Source organism: Aphidius gifuensis, linkage group LG3 (assembly GCF_014905175.1).
Source record: "Aphidius gifuensis isolate YNYX2018 linkage group LG3, ASM1490517v1, whole genome shotgun sequence".
Taxonomy (NCBI): domain Eukaryota; kingdom Metazoa; phylum Arthropoda; class Insecta; order Hymenoptera; family Braconidae; genus Aphidius; species Aphidius gifuensis.
In genome coordinates this window covers 19,633,331-19,658,639 of record NC_057790.1, presented here as the reverse complement: position 1 = coordinate 19,658,639, position 25,309 = coordinate 19,633,331, and the positions used below count along the sequence as shown (strand labels likewise).

The 25,309-nt window shown below is 23.5% G+C and overlaps 6 protein-coding genes across 8 annotated transcripts; 4 read left to right on the top strand and 2 right to left on the bottom strand.

Moving 5' to 3' along the window:
• Positions 1–151: 151 nt before the first annotated feature.
• On the top strand, positions 152–2,767 carry LOC122852536 (mitochondrial potassium channel ATP-binding subunit). The gene is made up of 5 exons (XM_044152404.1): positions 152–288; positions 392–701; positions 779–955; positions 1,039–2,490; positions 2,576–2,767. The coding sequence occupies exons 1-5, from the start codon at positions 227–229 to the stop codon at positions 2,663–2,665; spliced, it is 2,091 nt and encodes a 696-aa protein (XP_044008339.1). The 5' UTR covers positions 152–226; the 3' UTR covers positions 2,666–2,767.
• A 275-nt stretch (positions 2,768–3,042) lies between these two features.
• LOC122851009 lies at positions 3,043–4,756 on the top strand. The gene is made up of 4 exons (XM_044150055.1): positions 3,043–3,232; positions 3,320–3,422; positions 3,516–3,985; positions 4,067–4,756. Exons 1-4 carry the CDS (start codon positions 3,122–3,124, stop codon positions 4,754–4,756), a joined length of 1,374 nt encoding a protein of 457 aa, XP_044005990.1. The 5' UTR covers positions 3,043–3,121.
• A 1,096-nt stretch (positions 4,757–5,852) lies between these two features.
• LOC122852533 (prohormone-2-like) lies at positions 5,853–11,762 on the bottom strand. The gene is made up of 9 exons (XM_044152401.1): positions 11,590–11,762; positions 10,761–10,878; positions 10,579–10,683; positions 10,358–10,496; positions 9,997–10,260; positions 8,218–8,322; positions 8,013–8,098; positions 7,617–7,864; positions 5,853–7,526 (listed from the first exon to the last, which is right to left on the bottom strand). Exons 2-9 carry the CDS (start codon positions 10,876–10,878, stop codon positions 7,416–7,418), a joined length of 1,176 nt encoding a protein of 391 aa, XP_044008336.1. The 5' UTR covers positions 11,590–11,762; the 3' UTR covers positions 5,853–7,415.
• A 1,888-nt stretch (positions 11,763–13,650) lies between these two features.
• LOC122852534 (coiled-coil domain-containing protein 97) lies at positions 13,651–15,981 on the bottom strand. 2 transcript variants are annotated; one of them, XM_044152402.1, is made up of 4 exons: positions 15,870–15,981; positions 14,884–15,787; positions 14,634–14,802; positions 13,651–14,546 (listed from the first exon to the last, which is right to left on the bottom strand). In XM_044152402.1, exons 2-4 carry the CDS (start codon positions 15,744–15,746, stop codon positions 14,523–14,525), a joined length of 1,056 nt encoding a protein of 351 aa, XP_044008337.1. In that variant the 5' UTR covers positions 15,747–15,787; positions 15,870–15,981; the 3' UTR covers positions 13,651–14,522. The 2 variants fall into 2 exon arrangements, with proteins under 2 accessions (XP_044008337.1, XP_044008338.1); XM_044152403.1 differs by having other exon boundaries at positions 14,884–15,736; positions 15,870–15,948.
• LOC122852531 (ATP-binding cassette sub-family C member 10) lies at positions 15,813–21,496 on the top strand. Of its 2 annotated transcripts, XM_044152397.1 has the most exons (4): positions 15,813–16,317; positions 16,397–16,537; positions 16,594–21,122; positions 21,301–21,418. In XM_044152397.1, exons 2-4 carry the CDS (start codon positions 16,403–16,405, stop codon positions 21,416–21,418), a joined length of 4,782 nt encoding a protein of 1,593 aa, XP_044008332.1. In that variant the 5' UTR covers positions 15,813–16,317; positions 16,397–16,402. The 2 variants fall into 2 exon arrangements, with proteins under 2 accessions (XP_044008332.1, XP_044008333.1); XM_044152398.1 differs by lacking the exon at positions 15,813–16,317 and having other exon boundaries at positions 16,430–16,508; positions 21,301–21,496.
• Positions 21,497–21,506: 10 nt separating this feature from the next.
• LOC122852532 (calcium permeable stress-gated cation channel 1) lies at positions 21,507–25,220 on the top strand. Its single transcript, XM_044152400.1, has 7 exons — positions 21,507–22,110; positions 22,275–22,377; positions 22,462–22,688; positions 22,774–23,968; positions 24,056–24,331; positions 24,674–24,907; positions 24,978–25,220. Exons 1-7 carry the CDS (start codon positions 22,061–22,063, stop codon positions 25,161–25,163), a joined length of 2,271 nt encoding a protein of 756 aa, XP_044008335.1. The 5' UTR covers positions 21,507–22,060; the 3' UTR covers positions 25,164–25,220.
• The last annotated feature ends 89 nt before the right edge of the window (positions 25,221–25,309 follow it).

Here is a 25,309-nt window from a genome sequence, read left to right as displayed (position 1 = left end):
ACATTTAATACAAAATTTAAAATAATCTTTAATTAATTAGTGATAATTAGTGATTGAACTTTAATCAATACAATACCAACATTAAAAAGCTAAAAATTTATTATGATTATTTTTTTTTGTGGCTGACAGTTTTTTTAAAACGTTATACATTTTAGGTTACAAAACATGACCTTTTGCAAACAAGTATATAAATAAATATAAATCAATTATTTATTTAATAAAAAAAATGACATTATTAAGGGTATTTGCATCTTCAAGAAATTTATTTAGAAATAATGGCACAACAAGGTAAAACAATAATTTTTTTATTTTTTTATTTTCATTGAAAACAATTGACATTGTTGTTGTTTTTATTTTATGTTTATCAACTAAAAATTATTGTTATTTACAGAGATATACCTTGGCGGCATATTATAAAAAAAAAGGATAATTTATTACAAAAAATAAAACAAGAATTAATAATAAATAAAAATAAATTAATTGAAAATAAACCAATTAAACTAAATAATATATCAATTGGTTTTGGAATAGCAACAAGTTTTTATTTAAAACTTCATTTAAAAAAAGCAAATTGTCAAAGTTTAAATGATCATGATTTAAGTATAATACATGATCATAATAAAAAATTAAATGATTTTCAATGGAGAAAATTAATACAATATATATTGCCAAATATTTGTCACTTGTTAATAGCAATAACTGTAAGTATTCAATTATATTTTTACTTGGAATAATCTTAATTAGTTAATTAATGCAATTTGTTTATTAAATTATTTAGAGTGCATTTATTGTAGCAGTATTAAATATTTGGATACCCCAATGTGTCAGTCACATTGTCAATGTCATAACAAAAGTAAGACAAGATGGAAAAGCAAGTGATGGTGATTTTATGACTAGTATTTTTCAACAACTAGCATTACCAGCATTTAAATTAGCTCGCATGTATGTAATTCAAGTATGTAATCTGATATAATTTTTATTTATTAATTATTTTTCTTTAATTAAAACACATATTCAATTATAATTGTTTCTTTCCAGGCACTCTTTACATTTACTTATGTATACACCCTGTCATGTGTAGGAGAAAGAGTAGCAATGAAATTACGTCAAGATTTATTTAAATCAATATTACATCAAGACATTGAATTTTTTGATAAAAATCGTTCAGGTGAAATAATAAGTCGTTTAACAAGTGACATACAAGAATTTAAAAGTTCATTTAAAACTCTAATATCACAAGGTTTACGTAGTTGTACACAATTAGTTGGTTGTGTTGTATCAATGATAATAATATCACCACAATTAACTGGTCTTATGGTATTATGTATGCCAACTGTTGTTTTTATTGGTAGTATTGTTGGTCGTAGTTTACGTAAATTATCAGCAGAAGCACAAGAACAAATTGGTAAATCAACAGCTGTTTGTGAAGAAGCAATACAAAATATTCGCACAGTACGAGCTTTCGCAGCTGAAAATAATGAAATTGAAAAATATTCAGAAGAAATTGAAAAATCAGCAATGCTTTATGAAAAATTAGGTCTTGGTATTGGATTTTTTCAAGCTGGTACAAATTTATTCTTAAATAGTATACTACTATCAACATTATATTTTGGTGGGCATTTGTTATCAAGTGGACAAGTATCATTTGGTGATCTTATGGCATTTTTAATGGCAACACAAACAATTCAACGTTCATTAACATCAATGTCATTACTTTTTGGTACTTATATTAAAGGTGCTAGTGCTGGTGCAAGAGTATTTGATTATTTAGAAATGAATCCATCACCAATGATGATTTATGGTGAGCCAGTTGTCAATAAATCATTATCAAGTAATATATCATTTGATAATGTTAATTTTAGTTATCCAACAAGACCAGATTATTCTGTTCTTTCAAATTTTAATTTAAATATACCAGCTGGTAAAACTGTTGCAATTGTTGGATCAAGTGGTAATGGTAAATCAACTGTTGCTGCATTATTAGAAAGAATGTATGATGTTACTAGTGGAACAATAAAAATTGATGGTGTTGATATTAAAACAATAAATTCAAGTGATTTAAGAGGTAAACTTATGGGTTATATTGATCAAGAGCCAATTTTATTTTCAACGAGTATTATGGAAAATATTAGATATGGTTGTTTAGATGCTACAGATGAAGAAGTTATTGAAGTTGCTAAAAATGCAAATGCCCATGAATTTATAACAAAATTCCCAGATGGTTATGATACTCTAGTTGGTGAAAGAGGTGCACAATTATCTGGTGGTCAAAAACAACGTGTTGCTATTGCTAGAGCATTATTAAAAAAACCATCTATTTTAATTCTTGATGAAGCAACAAGTGCCTTGGATTATGAGAGTGAAAGAATTGTACAAACAGCACTTGATAATGCAACAAAAGGAAGAACAGTTCTTGTTATTGCTCACAGATTAAGTACCATTAAATCAGCTGATATTATTGTTGTTTTACAACGTGGATCAATTGCTGAAGTGAGTATTATATTATTATATTATTGAATATTATATTATTAATTATAATTTATTGTCTAATTTATTTATTTTTTTGCTTAACCAGATGGGAACACATGATGAACTTATTAAAAAACGTGGTGCATATTTTAATCTAGTTAGTCGAGAAGAAAATGACAAGAAAAACGAACAGTAGGATTTGTGAAAGATGACAAAATTCATTCACAATATAAACAATGTTAAATTGTTGAAATTATTTATTTTAAAAATAAAATAAGTATATAGTAATAAAAATGTTGGGAAGACTTGAAACTTTGTTATTATTATTTTATTAATTATTAATTATATTATTAATAAATTATATTGGTTCTGTCTAAGCCGCACCGTGGCGCTTAGAGCTTTTCAGTACCTGCAGGTAATTTTGGTAAAAACAGGTGAAAAAACAGTCAACGTGCTTTCAAAGTTGTCAGTTGAATGTTGATAGGACAGCTGAACACTGCGTAGGATACATACAGAGGTAATTCAAATTAATTAAGTAGCTTTATAAAAATAAAAAGTGTTTAAGAGTTAAAGTTAAGAGTGTGTTTTAGAATAATATAAAGTGTAGTTTTAGTATTAAACCGAATAGACTTTATCCTTGTTAATTTTTATTATGACTGAGTTTAAAATATTAAGTGATTCAGAGTTGGAAGTAAACTTGAAAAAGACACCTGAAAATGTTACAAATCAAATTTCAAGACATATCTTAAACAAAAAGCATAAGGTAAGTCTAAAAAAAAATTATTATCAACATACTTGTAAATTAAATATTGAATTTTTATTAAACATAAATATTGATTATTCTTTTTAGATCAATTATCAGTATCTTATAATAGATAAACGTTTTAATGATAATTGCCTGGCTGAAATATTCATGTATATTCCAATATATGAAAGACCAAAAATTGCACTAGGTATGATATTTTTTAACACATCAATTATTTAACTAAAAAAATTATTTAGTAATCTACATTATATAATATATTTTTAATTTATTAATTTTTTAGTATGCAAACAATGGTATAGAGCCCTTCATCATACTTGGCGTAAAGTCAAAACAGTTAAATTTTCTCATTGGAAATATCGTAGCTATCAAAATATTTTTGATCGATTCAAAAAAATTAATGGATTAAGTTTTTTAAAATCGCTACTTGATAATTGTGGTCTTTATTTAACAGAATTAGACTTGGTAGGCTATGATAATTCCGACATAGTGCCTTTTGTTAATAAATCTTGTCCAAACGTCGTAAAACTTCGTTTGAGATTTAAATTTATTGAAAATGAGGAATTAAGCAATGCATTTTCACGTATGCCTAAACTAAAAATATTGAAAATGATATTTCAAAATACTCTTGGTATACCTATGACTGTACTCGACTCATTGAAAGACGTTGCAGATACTTTGAGTGAACTTACTCTGGCATATTGGAATGGATCATACAGATCACAATATATACTCCCAGAATCATTCACTGTTGTAAGTTTCATTTAATATATATATATTACATAAATAAAAAATATTATTTTCTTCTTACTTATAAATCAATTTATGTTACAGATAATTTCTCAACTTAAAAATTTACAAAAAATTGAAATTACTGGCATATGTTTAACCAGAAGTTCATTTGAACTTATAAAAAATGCTAAGATAGATCGATTTATCGAAGATTATTCCTCTAATATTTATCTTGCTCAGATCATCGATTTTGAGGATCTAAGGATTCTTTCTTTGTTAGATTACGAAATTACAGATGATGTTTTATACACTTTTGCCAATAGCATGCCACGTTTATATTTAATGAATATAGTATCAACATATGTAACCGATGTTGGTATACAAACAATTACAAGGATGAGATCTTTAAGATATCTCTATCTTCACGGTTCTAACCAGCACATCACCGATTCTTCAATCAAATTACTCAAAAATTTGGAGAAATTACGTTTACCATACAGTAATAAAATTACTAATTCTTCAGTCATAGAAGTACTTAAAAGATCACCTTGGATGATGTGGTTGTCGATTATAAACACAGGTGTAACTCCTAAATTTTTTAAAAAAGCATCGAAAATAACAAAAAAACGTGAAAACTATTTGGTACTATGCGTTAATTTTGATGAAAATATTAGTTCCTCACGAAAATATCAATTACCATACTTGGGAATTCATCACCATGACACAAATATTGAATTAAATATAAATTTTAATGGATGTTGCTCCCAACAACTTGATTTAGCCTATGAATAAAATAATTTATTAATGCCTTTTTTTTATACGTATTATTATTTTTTTTATTTTATAATTGATTATTGAATAAATAAATAATAAAAATAAATAAAATTTGTATTTTTTCAGCTGATAAATATATGGTAAATTTAATATTGAAAATAATCTTGAATTATTAAAGACAGCAAGTTTTGGGACGCAGTCTAGATATGTTTTAGTTTCTAAAAAAATAGAATTACAGTTTGTAAATTAATAAACAAAATTGATTGACGAAAAAAAAAAAAAAAAAAAAACTTAAACATTCAATTATTCATTAATCATTATCTTCTCAAGTATAACATTTATTAATTTTTTTATTGTTTTAGTTTTGAAGTTTAGGAAAATATTTTTTTTTTTTATAATTTCATTTATTGTTTTTATGTTTTTTTTTTTAAGAAAATTAAATTTTCAAACGGTCAATATATTTTTCACCTATTTTCTTTGATCAGTTTTATTTCCATTCACAATAAAATATTATATTTCAATTTTATATTTAAAATAAATAGTTAAAAATTAATTTTTTTTTTCAAGAAAATTATTTAAAAACTTTTATCAATACTTTTTGCAATCAAATAAAATTATGTATACATTTTCTTTTATTTTTTTTTTTTTAAACAGATATTTTATGAATAATTTGATTTTCTCAGTGTAATTTTTCTTTGTCATTACTAACTCATTAGTCATTATCATAATGAAAAATTAAAACATCAAATAATTATCATACATAATACTGTAAATATTTATATATAAATTTAAATTATCCACATTATATAATACATCAACATCAATATTTTTTTTTTTTAAATATAATTACATAATAACACTGATAAAAAAAAAATCTCTTTTTAGCTGATAGTTTTGTTTTTTTTTTTCGTTACGTATACATTATTATTTCCATTCACGAATATTATTTTGTTTAAATAAACAAAAAGCACAAAATTATTGAATTTAAATGTTAAACAAATTGTCCAATAATATTAAATAATTTAATATTTGTTTTTTCAAACTATTAGCAATATATTTCTTTGTTAAAAAAAAAATCATAATGATAATTATAAAATTAATCAAGCACTGTACATATATGGTTTTTTTTTTTTTTTTTTTTTGCGAAACAATAAATATTACGTATAGTTAAAAATCTTACCCGACTTCCATCAGCTGTTTAATTAGCACCTTTTTATTCTTTAATAATAAAATACTATATATATTTTTTTTTTCTTTTTTTTTTCTTTTATATAAATATCTAACGCCAGTAAAATGACTATAACTTATTCATATTAATTTGCCATTATGTTTGTTTTCTGTTGTTTTCTTGTTTTTTACATTTAAAACATTTATTTTAAATATTAAATTAAAATGAAAATAGTGCTGTCTTATGAATAAGTGAGAATACTTGAGCATTGCCAAAAGAAAAATTAAAAAAATTAATACATAAATGACATATTAATACTATATATTTTCTAACAAGAATTTTAATTTTAATTATTTATTGATAAATAAATTATTGTGCAAGAGAAATTTTTATTTTAATCAAGACAATTACTTATGGAAATTTTTTTTTTTTTTCAGTTTATGTAAATTAATGATTTTATTTATTTTATTTATTTAAAGAATTTAAGTATATTGTTGATTTAAAACAGTCTTTGATCACTCCTGAAAATAATTAATTATTTAGCCATGGATTTTAAATTGTCAATTGACAATTTATTTATTTATTTATTTATATTTCCATATGCAAGTCTCATTAAAAAAGGCGCTCAATATTTTTTAATTTAAAAAATAAAACAAGTCTTTTATTAATCGCATTATTTTGTGATTAATTAATTTATAACAAAGCAATTTAATTGACAGCAAAACTCTCTGTAATATGATTTTTATTTAAATCTTTTTTTTATTGTGGAAATCAACTCACTTTTATTGCAAATTGTTGCAAAATTTAAGCAGAGTTTTATTAAAACAGGAAGTAGATACGGTTGTAAAGCTTTATTTTATTTTATTATTATTATTATTTTGTTGATTTGTTTTATCCATTAGCTATTATTTAGAGATTGACAATTATTTACTATCTCGAGATATCATTTATATATATATTTTTTTTTTCTTTCTAACATTTAGGTGATTTTTATCTTTGAAATAAAAAAAAAAAAAAAAAAAACATGACTATTTTCTTTGTTATTTTGAATATAGAAAAAATATTATTTATCAATTATTTATATTACTTTATAATCATTTTTAATAAAAACGTGATATCAATAAATTTAATTAATTTAAATATATTCAAATTAATTATTAATTATAAAAAAAAAAGTTATTATATCAGTCATATTTTTTTTTTTCTTTTTTTTTTTTGCACGATATAGTTTAATATATAGTTATGTATATTTATGAATAAAAAAAATTAAATAATCAATTTCTTTTAAGTAAAATTTAAATTTAAAAAAATTTAAAAATTTAATTACAAGAAATTGTCAATAAAAAAAGAATTTGAATAATTTCGAAATGAGAGATAAAAAAAATAAAAAAAAAAACATTTTATAAATATTTTATATATTTTTCAAGTTATTTTATTCATTCCGAAGACACTTTATGTCCAAATTAGGCAATTTATATATTTCATTTGGATTTTGGTAATTATAATAAATTAATATAACATTCCCTGTGGATAATTACCATATCCCTGTTGTTGTGTATTCATTAATTGTGAATAACCAATGACATCATTTAAATTACGTCCTGAATAATTATCATAGCCCTAAAAGAAAAATTAAAATATTTATTTTTTCCACTTGAACAAATATAGAGTGAAATATAATTGTATTTTGTATTAAAAAATTAAATATACCTGTGAACGTTTACGTGAAATCATAAATCTTTTATCGGGCTGCTGTTGATCATAATTTGAATGTGGATATAAAGAGCCATATTGAGCATTTCCATACTGTGTATTTTCATATGGTGTGTATTGATTATTATATTGTTCATATGAATTAATTGGATGAGTTCTTGGTATTCCAATTTCTGATGGTGTTATATCAGAACCAATACCAAAATGACGAGGTGCATAAACTGGTATATCCACTTGTGCATTACCTAAAATCAATTTATTTACCATATAAATATTAGTTAAATATTCAACTGAGTATTTTAATAACTTAAATTTAAAAATTAACAAAAATAAATATGTATATAAATTAATGTTTGTTATTTAATATTTACAATGAATTTATTAATATTTTACCTCTTGAATCTTCATCTTCAATTACTGGATAACTTCCATCATCTTCAATATTTTCATACTCATCATTTCCCCAGTTTCGCCAGTTTCTATTTAAAATTTAAATCAAATTAAAATCTCTCCAATGTTTTACATATAAATTTATTATGAAGATAATAACTCAATAATTAATTAATTAATTCAATTTTATTTTTTAATTATATTATACCTGTTACGTGGCTGTTGATTTTCCAAGAGAAGAAGCAATGTCAAAAGGTCCTCACGATCAATAAGAGCACGTTTGTATCGTGGCTCTTGATAAACCAATGGCAAACTAAAAAAAAAAAAATATATAAAAACATTAATAAAACATCAATAATTAAAAAAATAATATTCGCAAACTTTTTTACTATATAATACTTAATTAGTATAAATAAATAAATAAATGCAGAAAAAAAAAGGTCAAATAAATTTATTCTTTTATCATCGAAAACTTGATAAAACTCATAATAATTGTCCATTGATCGCAATTCAGTGATAAAAAAAAAAAAAGTTCTACAAAAGCAAAACACATTATTCTCCTTTTTTTTCTATCCCTGAAAATATCAAGTTGACAACAAAATGAAAAAAAAAAAAAAAAATTATCTTGATGATAATATAAAAGGGCAATTTAATAAAAATAAATAAAAAACATTTAACAAGTATTTTCCGTATGATATTTATATATAAATATATAATCATTATTTATTAATTTTATTAATGAAATTTTATTATTCCATATGACAAATAAATGTCAGAGTTAATATAAAAATAATCATTTAATTTTATTATGAAAAAAAAAAAGAAAATGTATATATTCAGTATGTCATAATTTACTATCAGTAATTCCAGGTTAAATTTAATATCGTTATCTTCAGCATAACATCAACTATATTGTTTTGGAAATAATCCAAATATTCTCTCCCTCTTTTACTTGAATATGACCCAGTTTCCCTGGAGCCTCTCCATTCAGCTTTTCTATGCCCACCCACTCAACTCTGCGCTCAACTATCCCTCTACTCCTGTATTTTTGTTTTTTTTTTTTTTTTCTGCTTTTGCGTCACAAATATCGAACGCGAAAATTGCTTCAATCCGCAGTCTACACATACACTTTGATAATGAAAAAAAAAGAAGAAATTATACATCTATGTGTTTAAATTTTATACTGATACAAGTATCCTCCTTCATCTGTATATTCAACAATTTAATATGTACATTGTGTTATATAAATTTACTAAAATATTATCATGCCCTCCAGCTATTATCCAGTATAATCAGATATCCATTGAATTTATATTTTAATTGAATTAAAATATTTTTCAAATTAATAATCCACTTTGATATAAAATAATTGGGCTAATATCATATTAATATATTTATAGGTAAAAAAAATTAAAATTAATTAAATTTTTCTTCTTTTCACTTAGCATTTAAATGAATAAAAAGTGAATTTAATATAAATTATGTCAACTACAATGATCAGTCAGGTGTTGCTAATTGAATTATGTAAATTTAAATTAATTTATCTAGAATAAAATTATCGATGAATATTGTCTTTTTATTTTATTTTTTTCATTTGAAATACTTGGACAATGTGGTATTCAATAAAATAGGTTTTTAAAAAAATAATAAAAACACTGATAATGTCAGTTGACATTGATGATAATTAAAAAAAAAAAATGTACAAGTGTTTTTTATTATTTATTTTGTTTTCCATTAAAATTGTTTGTATTAATCTTTTAATAAAATATCAACAAGAGTTTATTAAAAATAAGAGGGAGAATCAAAACCTTGACCTTTTTTATTTTATATAAAATTTAATTTATCTAATTTAAAGCTCTATCACCCTTTTTATCATGTTATCTATATTTTATATCTTTTTTTTTCTGTATAAAATGTATATTATTAGTTTAGAAATTATTATACTAAGTTTGTAATTTATATTATAATGATTAATTATTTTATTTACCTTCTTTTTGATTGTTGAAGACGAGTGCTTGGTCGCTGGGTACTTGATGTTGATATTTTTTGAGATGGTGATAAAGTTACTGATGGTGATTTTGTTGTTGTTGTTGTTGTTGTTGATTGAGTTGGTGATACTGATGATGGAACACTTGTTTTTTCAGAACGCTTACGACGTTCATCATCGAGGCCAAAATATCTTGGATAGGGTTGTAAATCCCAGACTCTTGGTAATTCATCATTGACCTCGTTCATCATAACTTTGCCATATCTTGTTGAGAAAAAAAAAATTATAATCTTATAATCTTATAATCTTTATATAAAATAAAACTTTTTAAAATTAATTAATATATTTTAATTAAACTTACTCATAGTTTTGTTCACGTTGAGGAATACTTTCACCAAGATGACCCCATGTAATTTGTTGTTTTGGATTTTGATGATTAAATGTTTCACCATCTGCTAGTGCTGCTTTAACATCTTCAAGACCAGATGTTCCAAGTGTTCCTAAATCAATAAAACAAGTCAATGATTATTTTAATATAAATACAAATATATAAACTAATAATTAATTAATAAATTAACCAACGTTTTTCAGCACTTGGTGTTAGATCATCTGTTGCAATTGCTGATGGACTTTCTGGTCTACGATTTTGTTGATTTCCAAACATAAGTAATTCTTGTGCTCTTTTAACTAATAAAAAATTATTTTTTCTTTAAATTATATTTTTTTTTAATTAATTAATTTTTTTTTTTTTAATTATTTATTACCTTTTGGTCGCATGACTTGATCAGCTTTAGTTACATCCTCGAGAAGTCCAATTGCTAGGCCATCAACAACTACCAGAATAATTCCAACGAGGAATACACGTAAACCGATGAAAAACATCTAAAATAAAATAAATATATAATATTTAAAAAATTATCAACAAAAAAATTATCATTAAAAGCGTTAAGTTTTTTTTTTTTATAAATTAAAAAAATTATTTTATTTTGTTAATATATTTAATATAAGTTTGCTTTTTTTTATATGATAATATCATTTGACAGATGGTGTATATAGTTGAGCCTTTAAAGTGGAATGAAAATGAATTTATTAAAATGAAAATATAAAAATAAAAAATAAAAATCAAACACTTGTTGCGGCAGACAAACTCAAAGGCGGTTGGCTAACACACAGCCTACTTCACATCTAAATTTTTATCAATGAATCATTTTTATTTTTTTATTTATATTGATTTACTACAGATTACAGTATGATAAAAGAAAATACCCGATAAATTTATTCTAAGTTTGATAAAGAATTTGTTGAAAAATTAATTTAAACTAAAAAAAAATAAAAAACTAATATTTCGTCTGACTATAATCGAATTTTTCTACTTAAAAATTAAAATTACGAATGAATAAGTATAATTAATTTTTTTTTTTTCATATAAATACAGTATGTTGATGAATAAAATGAAAATTATTTATTTAAATTTGTAGCTTCAGTTATTTTTTTTTTAATTTAAGTAGAACAACTCGATTATAGTCAGACATAATGCAAAGGTTTTTAATTTAGTATTGTATAGCTTTTAGAAATAAATAAAATAAATCTTACCTTAATTAACCACTGATAAACAATGCAAATGTTGTTTTATTTAATTTTATTTTTTTTTTCTTTTCGTTGATTATGAACTTTTGATTAAAAATATCGAGAAGTTGTTTACTGTTTAAGTGGTAACCCCAAAGTGAGCCAACACCTCACTCCAGAACCATGTCCAGGGTAGCAATGGGGATAGAAAATAGTGGGGTTTATTAAGGGGTAGTAAAAGAGGGGTTAAAACGTAAGAGACCAAAAAATACGTAGGCGGTCTCGGTCGATCAACCAACCCTTGTTTTTATTCATCAATTTTTTTTTTCTCTGCTAAAGTTTTCTTAAAAATAATTTTACCTTTTTCAAATTTTATCTTAAAATAGAAAAAAAAAACTATATTTATCTATTTTTTAAAAAATATATAGACATGTACAATAGTAAAGATCTTTTTTTTTCAATTTGGGTCAAATTTCCTGTATAGTATAAAAATAAAGGATTGTTTTTTTTCAATAAAAATCATAAATAAATGAAATAACAAAATACAATATAAACAAAAAAATATACAGTAATAAAAAATAATTTTATTGTATATTGTTTGATAAAAATTGTGTCTTAAAAAATTTCTAAAATATTTTTCTACTATAGTTGATATTAACTAATAAATTAATAATAATTAACAAGTATATATTTTTTTGCTATTTGTTCCACCATCAAATCTCATGATAAATCGACACCCACGTGTCATTTCAACCAGAATTTTCTGGTACCTTACTGTCGCCAGCTAAAACAAAAAAAATAATACAATCTGTCGATATTTTGATTCTAAAAATATATTACAATTTGCATTTCATTATATTTTTTTATTATATTGAATTAATTTATTGTCCATAATCATATAATAAATACAATTATATGATTTATTTATTTATTTATTAAAGTTATCATAAGCCCAACTGGATAGATTTATAATATAATAAAAAAAGCTCCAGGAATATTCATTTATTGATAAAAAAAAATAAATAAATCGTTTGCTTAAAAGACTGCAATAATAATAAATGATGTTAACGAAATGACACGCAATTGCCTAGTGGAAAAGGAGTGGTTGAAAAAAAAAAAAAAAAATCAAGACAGGTAGTAAGCTGAGGGGTTACAGGAAAAGTAAAGTAAAAAAGAAAAAAAAAAAACATCCAGGATCTTCTGATGTTCAGTGATAGGTGGAGGTAAAACAGTGCGTGGGTTTCAAAATAGAAATAAAAGAAAAAGCCTGTTAGGGGAAGCGTATAAAAGAAGGAGAAGTTTATAAACAATGAGGGATGTTTTTAGCAAGAGGGAGAATCTTGAATAGGGTGGTAAAAAGAGGGTTGTCATTGACGTCAGTCATTGCTTGCCGCGTGGCTTGTTGCTGAGCTGAATCAAAAAAATAAAATAAAATATAGTGGTTGTAGAAAAACTTGGAAAATAATATATATATCTTACGTAGATCAAAAAAAAAATATAATGATAATAAGTAGGTAAATAAATGAAAAAAAATATTTCAGAATATTTTCCAATCAACATCCGGAAAAAAATTTATTTCATTTGGAAAAAATATTCTTCTTTTTTTTTATCATGATAAATTAATTTTCTTGTACTTCCTATTCACTGATATAAAAATATAACTCATGTTTTTGGTCATTGTGAAATGTTGATAAAATGTTATCACGTTTTTATTCCCCTTTTTTTATTTTTAGAATAAAATTGAACGGAAAAAAAATCTCTATAAAATTCATATAACTGTTTTACAGTTCTCTGAATAAATAGCTCATATATTTCAATGTAAATTTTAATTATAGAAATATAAACAGTTTATTTTATTATTATAAACAAATAACGTTAAAATAAAAACAAATAAAGTTTATTGAAAATAAATCAAAAATAAATCTAAAAAAAAAAATGAATTTTAATATATTTTTTATGTATAAAAAGAAAAAAATAAAAAATAAAAGGATTCATGAATAAATTGACTAAAATAATATTCAAATATATATTGTGTAAATAATCAAATGATTTTCATATTTATATTATATTTTTTATTCGTTTATTTTGATTCCCCAAGGTTTGTCATGATTTCGTCAAATTTTAATATTATATTTATTTATAATATTCCACACAAATATTGTATGTTTGTCATGAATGTCTTATTTTTTTCATTAGCTAGAAAAATATCCAAGAAATGAGGTAAAGCTCTCCAGGGATTTCGTCGAAATATTCTTAGAATATATAGCAACTAGATCGATTTCAACTGCGTAGTAAAGGCCACCTGTTAATGTAAGCTTTGGTTTCATTCATAAAATACATTTAAAAAAAAAAAAGCCTCTCGTATTTCTTTCCAAAATAATTCTCTTTGACTCATTTTTTACTAATTTCATAAATTAGTAAATTTATTTGAATTAAATCTTTTAAGAAACAAATAAATATTTATCATATTGATTTTACTATGCAATTTTTTTTTTTTTATAATATAAAAATTCTTCAATTTAACAATAATAATAAAATAAAAATTTATCATTTTTCAATTTTATCACAAGCATCAATGTAGAAAAAAAAAAAATTTCTATACAATTTTTTATATTGAATTTTAATACTCCATTTTATTTTAATGGGAACCTTCTTAGTTTATCAAGAAATAATTTTTTTTTTATTGTTGTATTATAATACTAAATAAAGGTATTTTTTAATATTAAAAATTTTCAATAAAAGCATGTATTATTTGCTTTTTAGTCAATTATTTTGAGATTAAAATTCATTATAAAGAGCTTTTTTTCCATAGCTTTGAGGTTTTTATTATTTAAACGATAAAAAGTAATTAACTCATTCATAAATAAGTATTATTTTTTTAATTAAAAATTAATCTGTTTTTTATTTTTTTTATTTGTTTAATTATTATATTTACTTTGAGGATATAATTCATCAGCATTTTAATCCTGGTTCTTCTCTTTTTCCTAGATGAAATAATTAATATTTCTAATTACCATCAATGATAATAAATATTAGTAATAATTAACATCATTTAATTGAAGTTAATTGACCTGTAATGTTTTCATGTATATCTCCAATTCATCATCTGACTCGTTATCATCAATTTTTTGATTTTCCAATTGTGTTGATTCATCTGGAGTTTCTGAATCAAAATATTTTTCCTCTTCATCTTGTTCTCTGATGTCAACATTGTCATACATCTCATTGTCATCAACAGTACTGTAATAAATTAAATAATTATTTTTTATTCTTAAAAATTATATCAAACTCAATATTATAAATTAATTTTAAATATAATACCTATAATCAAAATCTTTATCTTTCCCATCGAGAAAACTTTGATACATATGCGTGATAAATTCTTTTTTTAACATTTGCTGTTCTTCATAATTAATATCAAAACATTGTATGTTTTTTTTACTATTATTATTACTATTTTTATTATGATCTTTTAATTTTTTACCATCACAATTATCCATTTCACCCCATTTTATATTATTTTTTTCTTCATCATCAGATTCATCTGAATCAGAATCAAATTCTTCAAAAACTTCATCCTCATCATCTTGTTGTTTTTTCTTTAAATTTTGAATACCATCACGATCAATTTTTTCCATTAATAAATTAACAAATGTTATATTTTTTGTATCTAAATTATCTCTTGTTTTAATATCATCTTCAGTTAAATATTTACCAATTAAATGATCATATAATAATGGATTTCTTCTCATCATTTCAACTTCACTAAAATAATCTTCTTGTTCAATTAATACTTTTAATGCTTCATATCTACGATTTTTAATATCAATATATCTTGTTTCATTATTAAAATATCTTTTTAATTTTTCAATATAAAATGTTAGCTCATAGTTATTTGTTCCAGTAAAAAAATCTAATAATTTTACATTTAAATATTTGCCAAATTTTGCTAAAAATAATACATGATTTTTGTCTAATAAATCATTTGCTATTTTGTATTTTTCTTCAATTGTTAATTCTGGTTCATCTTTTTTTTGACGTTTAATTATTGCTATTGAATTTGCAACTTGTTCTTCAATTGTTAATTCTGGCTCATCTCTTTTTTGACGTTTAAATATTGCTGATGAATTTGCAACTTTATCCAGAATTTCATTTTTCATTGGTGATTCTGTTTCTTCAAGCATTATTATTAATAATTATTTAATAATTTTTGTTGTTTGTTTATCTAATTTTAGATGATAAAATATTGTAGGTTAGTTTTTTTTTTGTTTACAAAATTCTGTCAATTGCTGTCAATCAATATTTACCTTAATTGTTTATATTCTTTACATAAATATTTATTCAAATAATTAATCAAGTTGCTTAGTTTTCAAAACTATAAATCCTCGTTAATAGTTTTTTAGCTTTTTGTTAATTGACCAGCTGATTGAAATGATAACAGTTTTTTTTAAGTACACAAATAAACACAAATCAAGAATAAAAAAAAAAAAAATGATTAAATATTCGTCACCACTTGTCGGAAGCAGCTGATTTTACACCAGCTCTTAAACTGTCTTAAACCCAACCTCTCTTTGACGTGTAAAAAAAAAAGATAAATAAAAGAAATTATAAAAAAGTACAGTGACAGCTAATCAAATTTCAAATATTATATTTAAATTGATATTTAAATATAAGTAATAACCATGATAAACAAAAGAAATGAAAAGTGAAAAATTATTTTAAACATGTACTAAAGCTAGATGCATCAAAAACACAGTAAGTACAATAAATATATTTCATTTGGTTCCAGCTAAAATTGGCATATTAATCATCTACTTGTATTTGCATTAATTAGAATACAATGGATAAGTGTACATTATTATTAGAACAAAATAAATGGTCATGGAACTGGGAAGATTTTTGTGGTTCCCAAGACAACACTGGATCTCTAAATCCCAATGCAAATGGTCTTTGTTTTCAACAGTTATATCTTCAGGTAAAAAAAATATCATATATTTCCTCAACAAATTAACAATACATGCTTTTTTACAGATGCCAACATTAGCTCTCTTGGCAATAACATCAGCCTATTATTGTGGCAAAAAATTATCATCAAGTCATCATCAAGAAAGATACACTCATTGGGCAATAACCTCGAGATTAATAATAACAATATGCTTGATAATATTACCAATAATTCGTGCATATATAATTTTAGTAAATACAACATTAGTACCAGATTCAAAAAAAAATATATCTTCAATATTAAAATACTCACGTTCTCAATACAATATTTTATTGAAAAATAATTGTACCGAGTATTTTTCAATAAATGATGATAATTATCATTATGATAATCAAGCAACATCAGCAAATCCAATTGATTATATGATAGCAGCAACTGAGGGTCTTGCTTGGGCTGTACATTTTTGTTTTATACTTAGTCTTCAACGAGGATCAAGACTGAGTTTACGTGGTCCTGTTATTATCAGGGCAATTATATTTATGTTAATTGGTACATCAATACTTATATTACGTACTCATATTAAACATCCAAGTACAAATGATGTTATTCCAAATTTATCATTAATATTTAGTATTGCTGTTGTGACATTTATGATATTATATTTTTTAACATTATTACCAAGTGCTGATGATAGAAATAGACAATCAAGAAATTCACGTTATACAGAAATTAATGAAAATACTAGTCTTTTAAATTCACCAGTAACATCATATGTACATTTTATGGAAGAACATGATCCAAATTATCTTGGTACAGCAATGGAAGATTCAACATTTTTATCAAATTTATTATTTCATTGGGTAACACCATTAATGGAAAAAGGTGTTAGAAGTACATTAAAAAATCCTGATGATTTATATGATTTACCAGAACACATAACAACTGGTTATATTAGCTATGAAATTGATAAATTTATTAAAAAAACAACAAGACGACAAATAAATTTATATGTCAATAATGACAACAACAATCAATCATATATTAATAATATTAATAATAATAAAATATCATTATTAAAGCTACTACATAATTGTTTTGGTTGGCAATTTTATGCTGTTGGATTATTAAAATTTATTGCTGATTGTTGTGGTTTTGTTGGACCAATACTTCTTAATAAACTTGTTAGTTTTATTGAAGATAAAGATAAACCAATATCATATGGTTATTTATATGCATTTTTAATGTTTTTATCAACATTAATTGGATCATTTGCAATAACACATTTTAATTTTTGGATGAATATTGTTGGTTTAAAAATACGTAGTACTGTTATAACATTAGTTTATCGTAAAACATTAAATTCATCAAATAATAAATTAAATATTGAATTTACATTTGGTGAAATTGTTAATTTTATGAGTACTGATTGTGATAGAATTGTAAATTCTTGTCCAAGTTTTCATACATTTTGGAGTATACCATTTCAATTAATAGTAACATTATATTTATTATATAAACAAATTGGTATGTCATTTATTGCTGGTATATTATTTACAATAATATTAATACCAATTAATAAATATATAGCTAATAAAATTGGTCAATTAAGTACAAAAATGATGAATTTTAAAGATCAACGTGTACGTTTAATTGGTGAAGTACTACGTGGTTTAACAACAATTAAATTAAATGTTTGGGAAGAACATTTTCTTGATAAAATTATTAAATTACGTAATGGAGAAATTAAATATCTTCAAGGTAGAAAATACTTGGATGCATTGTGTGTTTATTTTTGGGCAACAACACCTGTATTAATATCAATATTAACATTTACAACTTATGTTTTATTTGGTAATCAACTTGATGCACAAACTGTTTTTACAAGTATGGCATTAATGAATATGTTAATTGGTCCATTAAATGCACTACCATGGGTATTAAATGGTTTAACAGAAGCTTGGGTGTCTATTAAAAGAATACAAAGATTATTAAATCTTGATGATCTTGATACATCAACATTTTATACTGATCCACCAGATGGTATTGATGTTATGCTTAAAAATGCTGCATTTACTGTCAATGATAATGCTGATAATTTAGATAATCTTGAAGTATCACCTGATTCAATTATATCAGCACCATCAACATCAGTAACAGCAGCAGCAGCAACAACAACAAAAAAAAATGTATCATTTGAGAGTGATAAAACATTTTTACTTAAAGAACTTAATTTAAATATAAAAAAAGGACAGCTAGTTGGAATAATGGGAAAAATTGGCAGTGGAAAATCATTATTATTAGATGGTTTATTAGCTGAAATAACAAAACTTACTGGCGATGTTGGAATATCAGATTTAGAAAATGGTTTTGGATATGTTAAACAAATACCATGGTTACAACGTGGTACAATACGTGATAATATATTATTTGGTAAAACATATGAATATAATAAATATAAAAATGTTATAAAATGTTGTGCATTAACTGATGATTTATTATCATTACCAAAAAGAGATTTAACTGGTATTGGTGATGCTGGTAATACATTATCTGGTGGACAAAAAACAAGAATATCACTTGCACGTGCTGTTTATGCTGATAAAAAAATATATTTGCTTGATGATATATTTGCAACACTTGATGCAAATGTTGCAAAATATATATTTCAAAATGTTATATTAGGTTTATTAAAAAATAAAACACGTATAATATGTACACATCAAACAAAATATTTAATTCATGCTGATTTAATTGTTGAAATGTCAAATGGTAAAATTATAAAACAAGGTAATCCAACAGATATATTACCTGATTTAGATGATTATTTATTGTCATCAATATCCATTGAAACAAATATGAATTTATTATCAAATAATCAAACATTAAATAATGATAAATTTGAAGATAATGATAATAATGATAACGATACAATGTTGGATGATGAATATATTGAAAAAGGAACAGTTAAATTTGGTGTTTATGGTACATATTTTAATGCAGTTGGTAGATCACTTGTTGTATCAATAATATTATCAATGATATTAATGCAAAGTTCAAAAAATATGACTGATCTTTGGCTATCAATTTGGGTGACACATGTAAATACAACATTTAATAGTTCATCAATATCAAAAGAAGAATATCTTGATATTGATAAAAATACAAATAATTATTATTTAACAATTTATGCTATATTGGCTTTATTAAATACAATATTTACTTTGATTCGTGCATTTTTATTTGCATATGGTGGTATTAATTCAGCAAAAACAATGCATAAAAATTTATTAAAAACAATTATAAATGCAAAATTAAATTTCTTTGATTCACAATCATTGGGAAGAATATTAAATAGATTTTCATCAGATACATATACAGTTGATGATTCATTGCCATTTATATCAAATATATTATTATCACAATTATTTGCTTTAATTGGTACACTAATTATAACATCATATGGATTACCTTGGATATTTTTAATATTTGCTCCACTAGTACCAATATATCATTGGATTCAACATCATTATCGTTTGACATCACGTGAATTAAAGCGTATATCAAGTACATCATTATCACCACTTTATACACATTTTAATGAAACACTACAAGGTTTAAGTTGCATACGGGCATTTAGATCAGTTCCAAGATTTAAACATGACAATGAAATATACCTTGAATTAAATCAAAAAACAATATTTTCATCATTTGCTGCTGGTCAATGGTTAGCACTTAGATTACAATTTATTGGTATTGCATTATTAGCTGGTGTTTGTTTAATGGCTGTATTACAACATCAATTTGACGTTGCTGATCCAGGTTTAATTGGTTTATCAATAACTTATGCATTATCAGTAACAACATTATTATCTGGTGTTGTTAATACATTTACAGAAACAGAACGTGAAATGATATCTGTTGAAAGAATAAAACAATATTTAGAAAATGTACCAGTTGAAAATAATACTGGTGATAATCCACCGTATGCTTGGCCAGGTCAAGGTGTTATTGAATTTAATAATGTTGTATTACGTTATAGAGAACATTATTTACCATCATTAAATTTTGTTACATTTAAAACAAGACCTGCTGAAAAAATTGGTATTGTTGGTAGAACTGGAGCTGGTAAATCATCATTATTTAATACATTATTTAGACTTGTTGAAATTGACAATGGATCAATATTAATTGACAATGTTAATATTAAATCATTAAAATTAAATTCATTAAGATCAAGATTATGTATAATACCACAAAATCCATTTTTATTTTCTGGTAGTATTAGAAATAATATTGATCCACTTGATGAATATCCAGATTATCAAATAAATAAAACAATTGAAAAATGTAAATTAACTGAATTAGTTAATAGACTTGGTGGTCTTGATGGTATTATTGATGAAAATGGTAGTAATTTAAGTGCTGGACAAAAACAATTATTTTGTTTAGTAAGAGCAATATTACATAATGCTAGAATACTATGTATTGATGAAGCAACAGCAAATATTGATTATGAAACTGATCGGGCAATACAAAATACTATTAAATCAGCATTTAGATGTTCAACTGTCATAACAATTGCACATAGGATCAGGACAATAATGCATTGTGATCGGTAAATATCAATCCATTGTTATTTTATTATCTCTACTATCATTTTAAACATATCTTATCAATTATTATACAGATAAAAAAATTAACTAAATAATATTCTCAATAACAATTTATTTAATCAATATTTTTCTTGTCATGTCATTGTTAATAATAAAAAAAAACATTTATTTATTTTACAGAGTATTAGTCATGGGTGATGGAGAAGTTCTTGAATTTGATGAGCCAAATAATCTTTTGGAAAATTCTGATTCACATTTTTATAATTTATCGAGTCAAGAATTTTCTGATCGTGAATAATAATATACTTATAAATAATAATAAAAGATAATAAACAATTATTGTAAATAAATATTTTTAAAAATATATATTTATATCATTTTAGATAAAAAAAATAATAATAATAATAAAAAACAAGTTATTACTCATTCATCATGACAATCAACATTGTAAACTCAATTTATTGTTAAAAAATTTATACTGGTTTTTTTTATAAATAATTAATGACGTATTACCTTTGGCTTTTAATTAAAAAATTTTATTTCAACTAATAAAGTAAATTTTATTTATTATTATAATACGTATTTGTGTGTGTGTAAATAATTCTATACCTATTTATTCTGCGTAGGTGTGTAGAGAGGTGATAAAAATAATAATAAAAAAAAAAGAGTGTGAGAGCAAAAGAGAGAGAGGTTAGACTTGACTAAATTAATAGTACAATAATAAGAGATAAAAAAATTTTTTGGAGTATTTAATCACTGTTGATGTTGTTGTGTCTAGTTGTGTTCCACTAAAATTTTTTACCAATGAAATCATAGTAAACCTAATTAACTAAAAAAAAAAATAAAAGAAACAGTAAGCATACGGAATTACGGATATGTCAAATATTTTATTTGTGAACATGACAATTTTTGAAGTTGAAAAAAAATCTAAATAACAATAATGGATTTTCATAACATTAACAATACAGTTAGCGTATTGTCAATGATGGAGTGAGTAAATTATTAATTAATATTTAATTATACCATTGTATTTATAAGCTAACACATTTTTTTCATTTTCATTGAAACAATTGAAATAATAATAATAGTAATATAGTAAACAATGACGTGTATTATTATAATAATTAATTTTTTATTTTTTTATTAAAACTTAGCAACTTTACATGTCCAACACCATCAAATTTTAATTCAACAATTATACCAGATGTTTTTAATCGTATACCAGCAACATTTCTTATTAATTTAGCTGGTTTTTTTGTAAGTTTTATTAATTATTTATTTATTATTATATATCTATTAATAATATTTATAGCTAATAATTATTATTTTTATTGTCATTAGATACTTGTGATATTATTTATTTTATTGAGAAAAAAAGCTTGGAATTATGGACGACTTGCATTACTACATAAAAATGATAATAGTAGATGGATGGAATTATTTTATGGTGAACATGAAGATGTTGATACAATTGTTGTACCTGCTGGTGAAACATTAACAACAAATGCAAAATTATCTGGTATTGATAATGGTTATTTTACATGGATTAAAACAGCATTTAAAATTACGTAAGTTGATACATAAAAAAACGAAAAAGTAACATACTTACTTATATACTAAATATAAATATTTTTTAATTTAATATATATATAGAGACCGAGAATTATTGAGTAGAGCTGGACCAGATGGACTATTATACATATCATTTCAACGTCATTTAATAATATTAACAACAATGATGTTATTTGTATCATTGTTTATAGGATTACCAATAAATTTAAGTGGTACATTACAAGCTAGTAATTCAGCATTTAGTCATACGACAATGTCAAATCTTGATCCATTATCAGCATGGATGTGGGTACATACAATAATAATATTATCATATTTACCAATTGGTGTATTTTTCATGAGAAAATATATGAAACAAGTACATGAAGTTAGACCAGCTGGTGAAATAGCTGCACGTACATTATTAATAAGTGATATACCAAAAGAATATTGTAATACAAATAGTTTAATGCAATATTTTCTTGAAGCATTTCCAACATTACAAGTTACAGATATAACATTAGCACATGATATACAAAGATTATCAGAACTTGATTCACAACGTGATTGTGCTGAACAAGCACGTTTATATTGTGAAAATTATAATCGTCGTAGAGAATCATTAAAATTATATCCTCATTCATTTGGACAAATAATTGGTTGTTGTTGTAATAATAAAATTGATGCACTTGATTTTTATACACAAGAAGAAATACGTTTAACAGCATTATTTGAAGAAGAAAAAAAAGTATCATTAAGTAAACCACTTGGTGTTGCATTTGTAACATTATCAACATCTGATAATGCTAGAACAATGAGACGTCAATTACGTTCATCAACAAGTAATACATGGGTTGTTGAACAAGCACCATTACCATCAGATATATTATGGGAAAATTTAAGTGTACCAAAACCATGTTGGTATTTTAATGCAGCAATTATTAATTTAGGTTTATTAGTATTTTTATTTTTTGCAACAACACCATCATTTATTGTATCAGTTATACAATCATTAAAAGTATTACCTGATTTTCAAAATTTTCCATTAATATATTCATTTTCAGCAACATTATTACTTGTTAGTGTTGCTGCATTAATGCCAGTATTAGTTGCTAGAAGTGAATCATTAGTAAGACATTGGACAAAAAGTGGTCTTAATCGTGCTGTTATGAAAAAAACATTAATATTTTTATTAGTTATGGTACTTATATTTCCAAGTTTAGGATTAACAACTGCACAAAATTTATTTAACAGTGATTCATCAAGTCGATTAAAATGTGTTTTTCTTGCTGATCAGGTAAACATGATTTATTTTATTTTATTTTACTTTCCTTTTACTTTTTCTAATTAATTGATTTGTTTTTTATTTTTTGTTTAATTTTAGGGTGCATTTTTTGTTAATTATATCATAACATCAGCGCTACTTGGAAGTGCACTAGAATTAGTTAGATTTCCAGAACTTGCATTATATGCAATTAGACTTTGTTTAGCAAGAAGTAGAGCTGAACGTGTACATGTACGAAAAGCAGTTATATGGGATTTTCCATTGGGTGCACATTATGCATGGTTATTACTTGTATTTACAATGACAACAGTATACAGTGTTGCATGTCCTTTAATAACACCATTTGGATTATTATATCTTTTACTAAAACATTTGGTAAGTTTATTTATTTTATAATTATTTATTTAACAATTTAATAAATAATATATTTTTTAAATTTTATTTCTATTTAGTTATTTGTGATTTATATAAAAATAAATTTATTAAATTTTCTTCAAGTATTTTCAACATGAAATTTTTTATCAAATCATCAATTAAATATTTTTAATCTAGTGTCAAAATTAATTAATTAATTCTACTATGATATTTATGATAATATCTTTATTGACTAATTAAAAAAAATAATATTTCTTCAAAAGTATTATTTATTTTATAAAATTAAATATAATATATAAATAAATTTATTTAAATAATATTATGTAATAATTTTTTATTCAGGTTGATCGACATAATTTATGTTTTGCTTATGGACCAAGTGTTGGTGGTGGACAACTTGCTGGTACAGCAACAAAAGCACTTGGTGTTGCTCCAATACTCACACAAGTAGCATTTTTATCATTAGGTCTTGTTAGACGAGGTTTATCACCATTAGCTGGTGTACAATTAATTGGTCTAACAACAAGTATTCTTGGTCTCGTCACGGGTATTATATTACCCCCTTCAAAACCCAAAGTAAGATATAAAAAAAATATCAAGAAAAAAGGGTACAAAGCAGTTTATTTATTTTGTTGTTTTTCTTTAGGAACAAATGCCCAAGAGAGATTTATCAGCTGGTCATTTTGTACCACCAGTATTAAGAAAATCATATCCAACAGTTCCAACTGAAGAAATACAAGGCACATCAAATGACACAACTGAAACAACAACACCAGAAGGAAATTCACAAGGTTCAAATTCATATCAAAATTATACTCTTGATATTTGTTAATGGAATCTCACGAAATTATTAATTAAAATATATTTTTTCATCTAGTGCACAATTGATTGTTCAAAAACACAAATCTTTTTTTTTTTTTTGTTGTTTCATATATTTATTGAATTGTTTTTGCAATATTTTAAATTTATCGAAAAAAA

Coding starts and splice junctions, on each gene's coding strand:
- LOC122852536 (XM_044152404.1), top strand. CDS start 227: ATGACATTATTAAGGGTATTTGCATCTTCAAGAAATTTATTTAGAAAT. Junction 289..391: donor AGAAATAATGGCACAACAAG/GTAAAACAATAA, acceptor TGTTATTTACAG/AGATATACCTTGGCGGCATA. Junction 702..778: donor ACTTGTTAATAGCAATAACT/GTAAGTATTCAA, acceptor TAAATTATTTAG/AGTGCATTTATTGTAGCAGT.
- LOC122851009 (XM_044150055.1), top strand. CDS start 3,122: ATGACTGAGTTTAAAATATTAAGTGATTCAGAGTTGGAAGTAAACTTG. Junction 3,233..3,319: donor TCTTAAACAAAAAGCATAAG/GTAAGTCTAAAA, acceptor TATTCTTTTTAG/ATCAATTATCAGTATCTTAT. Junction 3,423..3,515: donor AAGACCAAAAATTGCACTAG/GTATGATATTTT, acceptor TTAATTTTTTAG/TATGCAAACAATGGTATAGA.
- LOC122852533 (XM_044152401.1), bottom strand. CDS start 10,878: ATGTTTTTCATCGGTTTACGTGTATTCCTCGTTGGAATTATTCTGGTA. Junction 7,865..8,012: donor TGAAGATGAAGATTCAAGAG/GTAAAATATTAA, acceptor AATTGATTTTAG/GTAATGCACAAGTGGATATA. Junction 7,527..7,616: donor TTTCACGTAAACGTTCACAG/GTATATTTAATT, acceptor TTTTTCTTTTAG/GGCTATGATAATTATTCAGG.
- LOC122852534 (XM_044152402.1), bottom strand. CDS start 15,746: ATGCTTGAAGAAACAGAATCACCAATGAAAAATGAAATTCTGGATAAA. Junction 14,803..14,883: donor GATAAAGATTTTGATTATAG/GTATTATATTTA, acceptor AATTTATTACAG/TACTGTTGATGACAATGAGA. Junction 14,547..14,633: donor TATACATGAAAACATTACAG/GTCAATTAACTT, acceptor TATTTCATCTAG/GAAAAAGAGAAGAACCAGGA.
- LOC122852531 (XM_044152397.1), top strand. CDS start 16,403: ATGGATAAGTGTACATTATTATTAGAACAAAATAAATGGTCATGGAAC. Junction 16,538..16,593: donor TTCAACAGTTATATCTTCAG/GTAAAAAAAATA, acceptor GCTTTTTTACAG/ATGCCAACATTAGCTCTCTT. Junction 21,123..21,300: donor ACAATAATGCATTGTGATCG/GTAAATATCAAT, acceptor TTTATTTTACAG/AGTATTAGTCATGGGTGATG.
- LOC122852532 (XM_044152400.1), top strand. CDS start 22,061: ATGGATTTTCATAACATTAACAATACAGTTAGCGTATTGTCAATGATG. Junction 22,378..22,461: donor TTAATTTAGCTGGTTTTTTT/GTAAGTTTTATT, acceptor TATTGTCATTAG/ATACTTGTGATATTATTTAT. Junction 23,969..24,055: donor GTGTTTTTCTTGCTGATCAG/GTAAACATGATT, acceptor GTTTAATTTTAG/GGTGCATTTTTTGTTAATTA.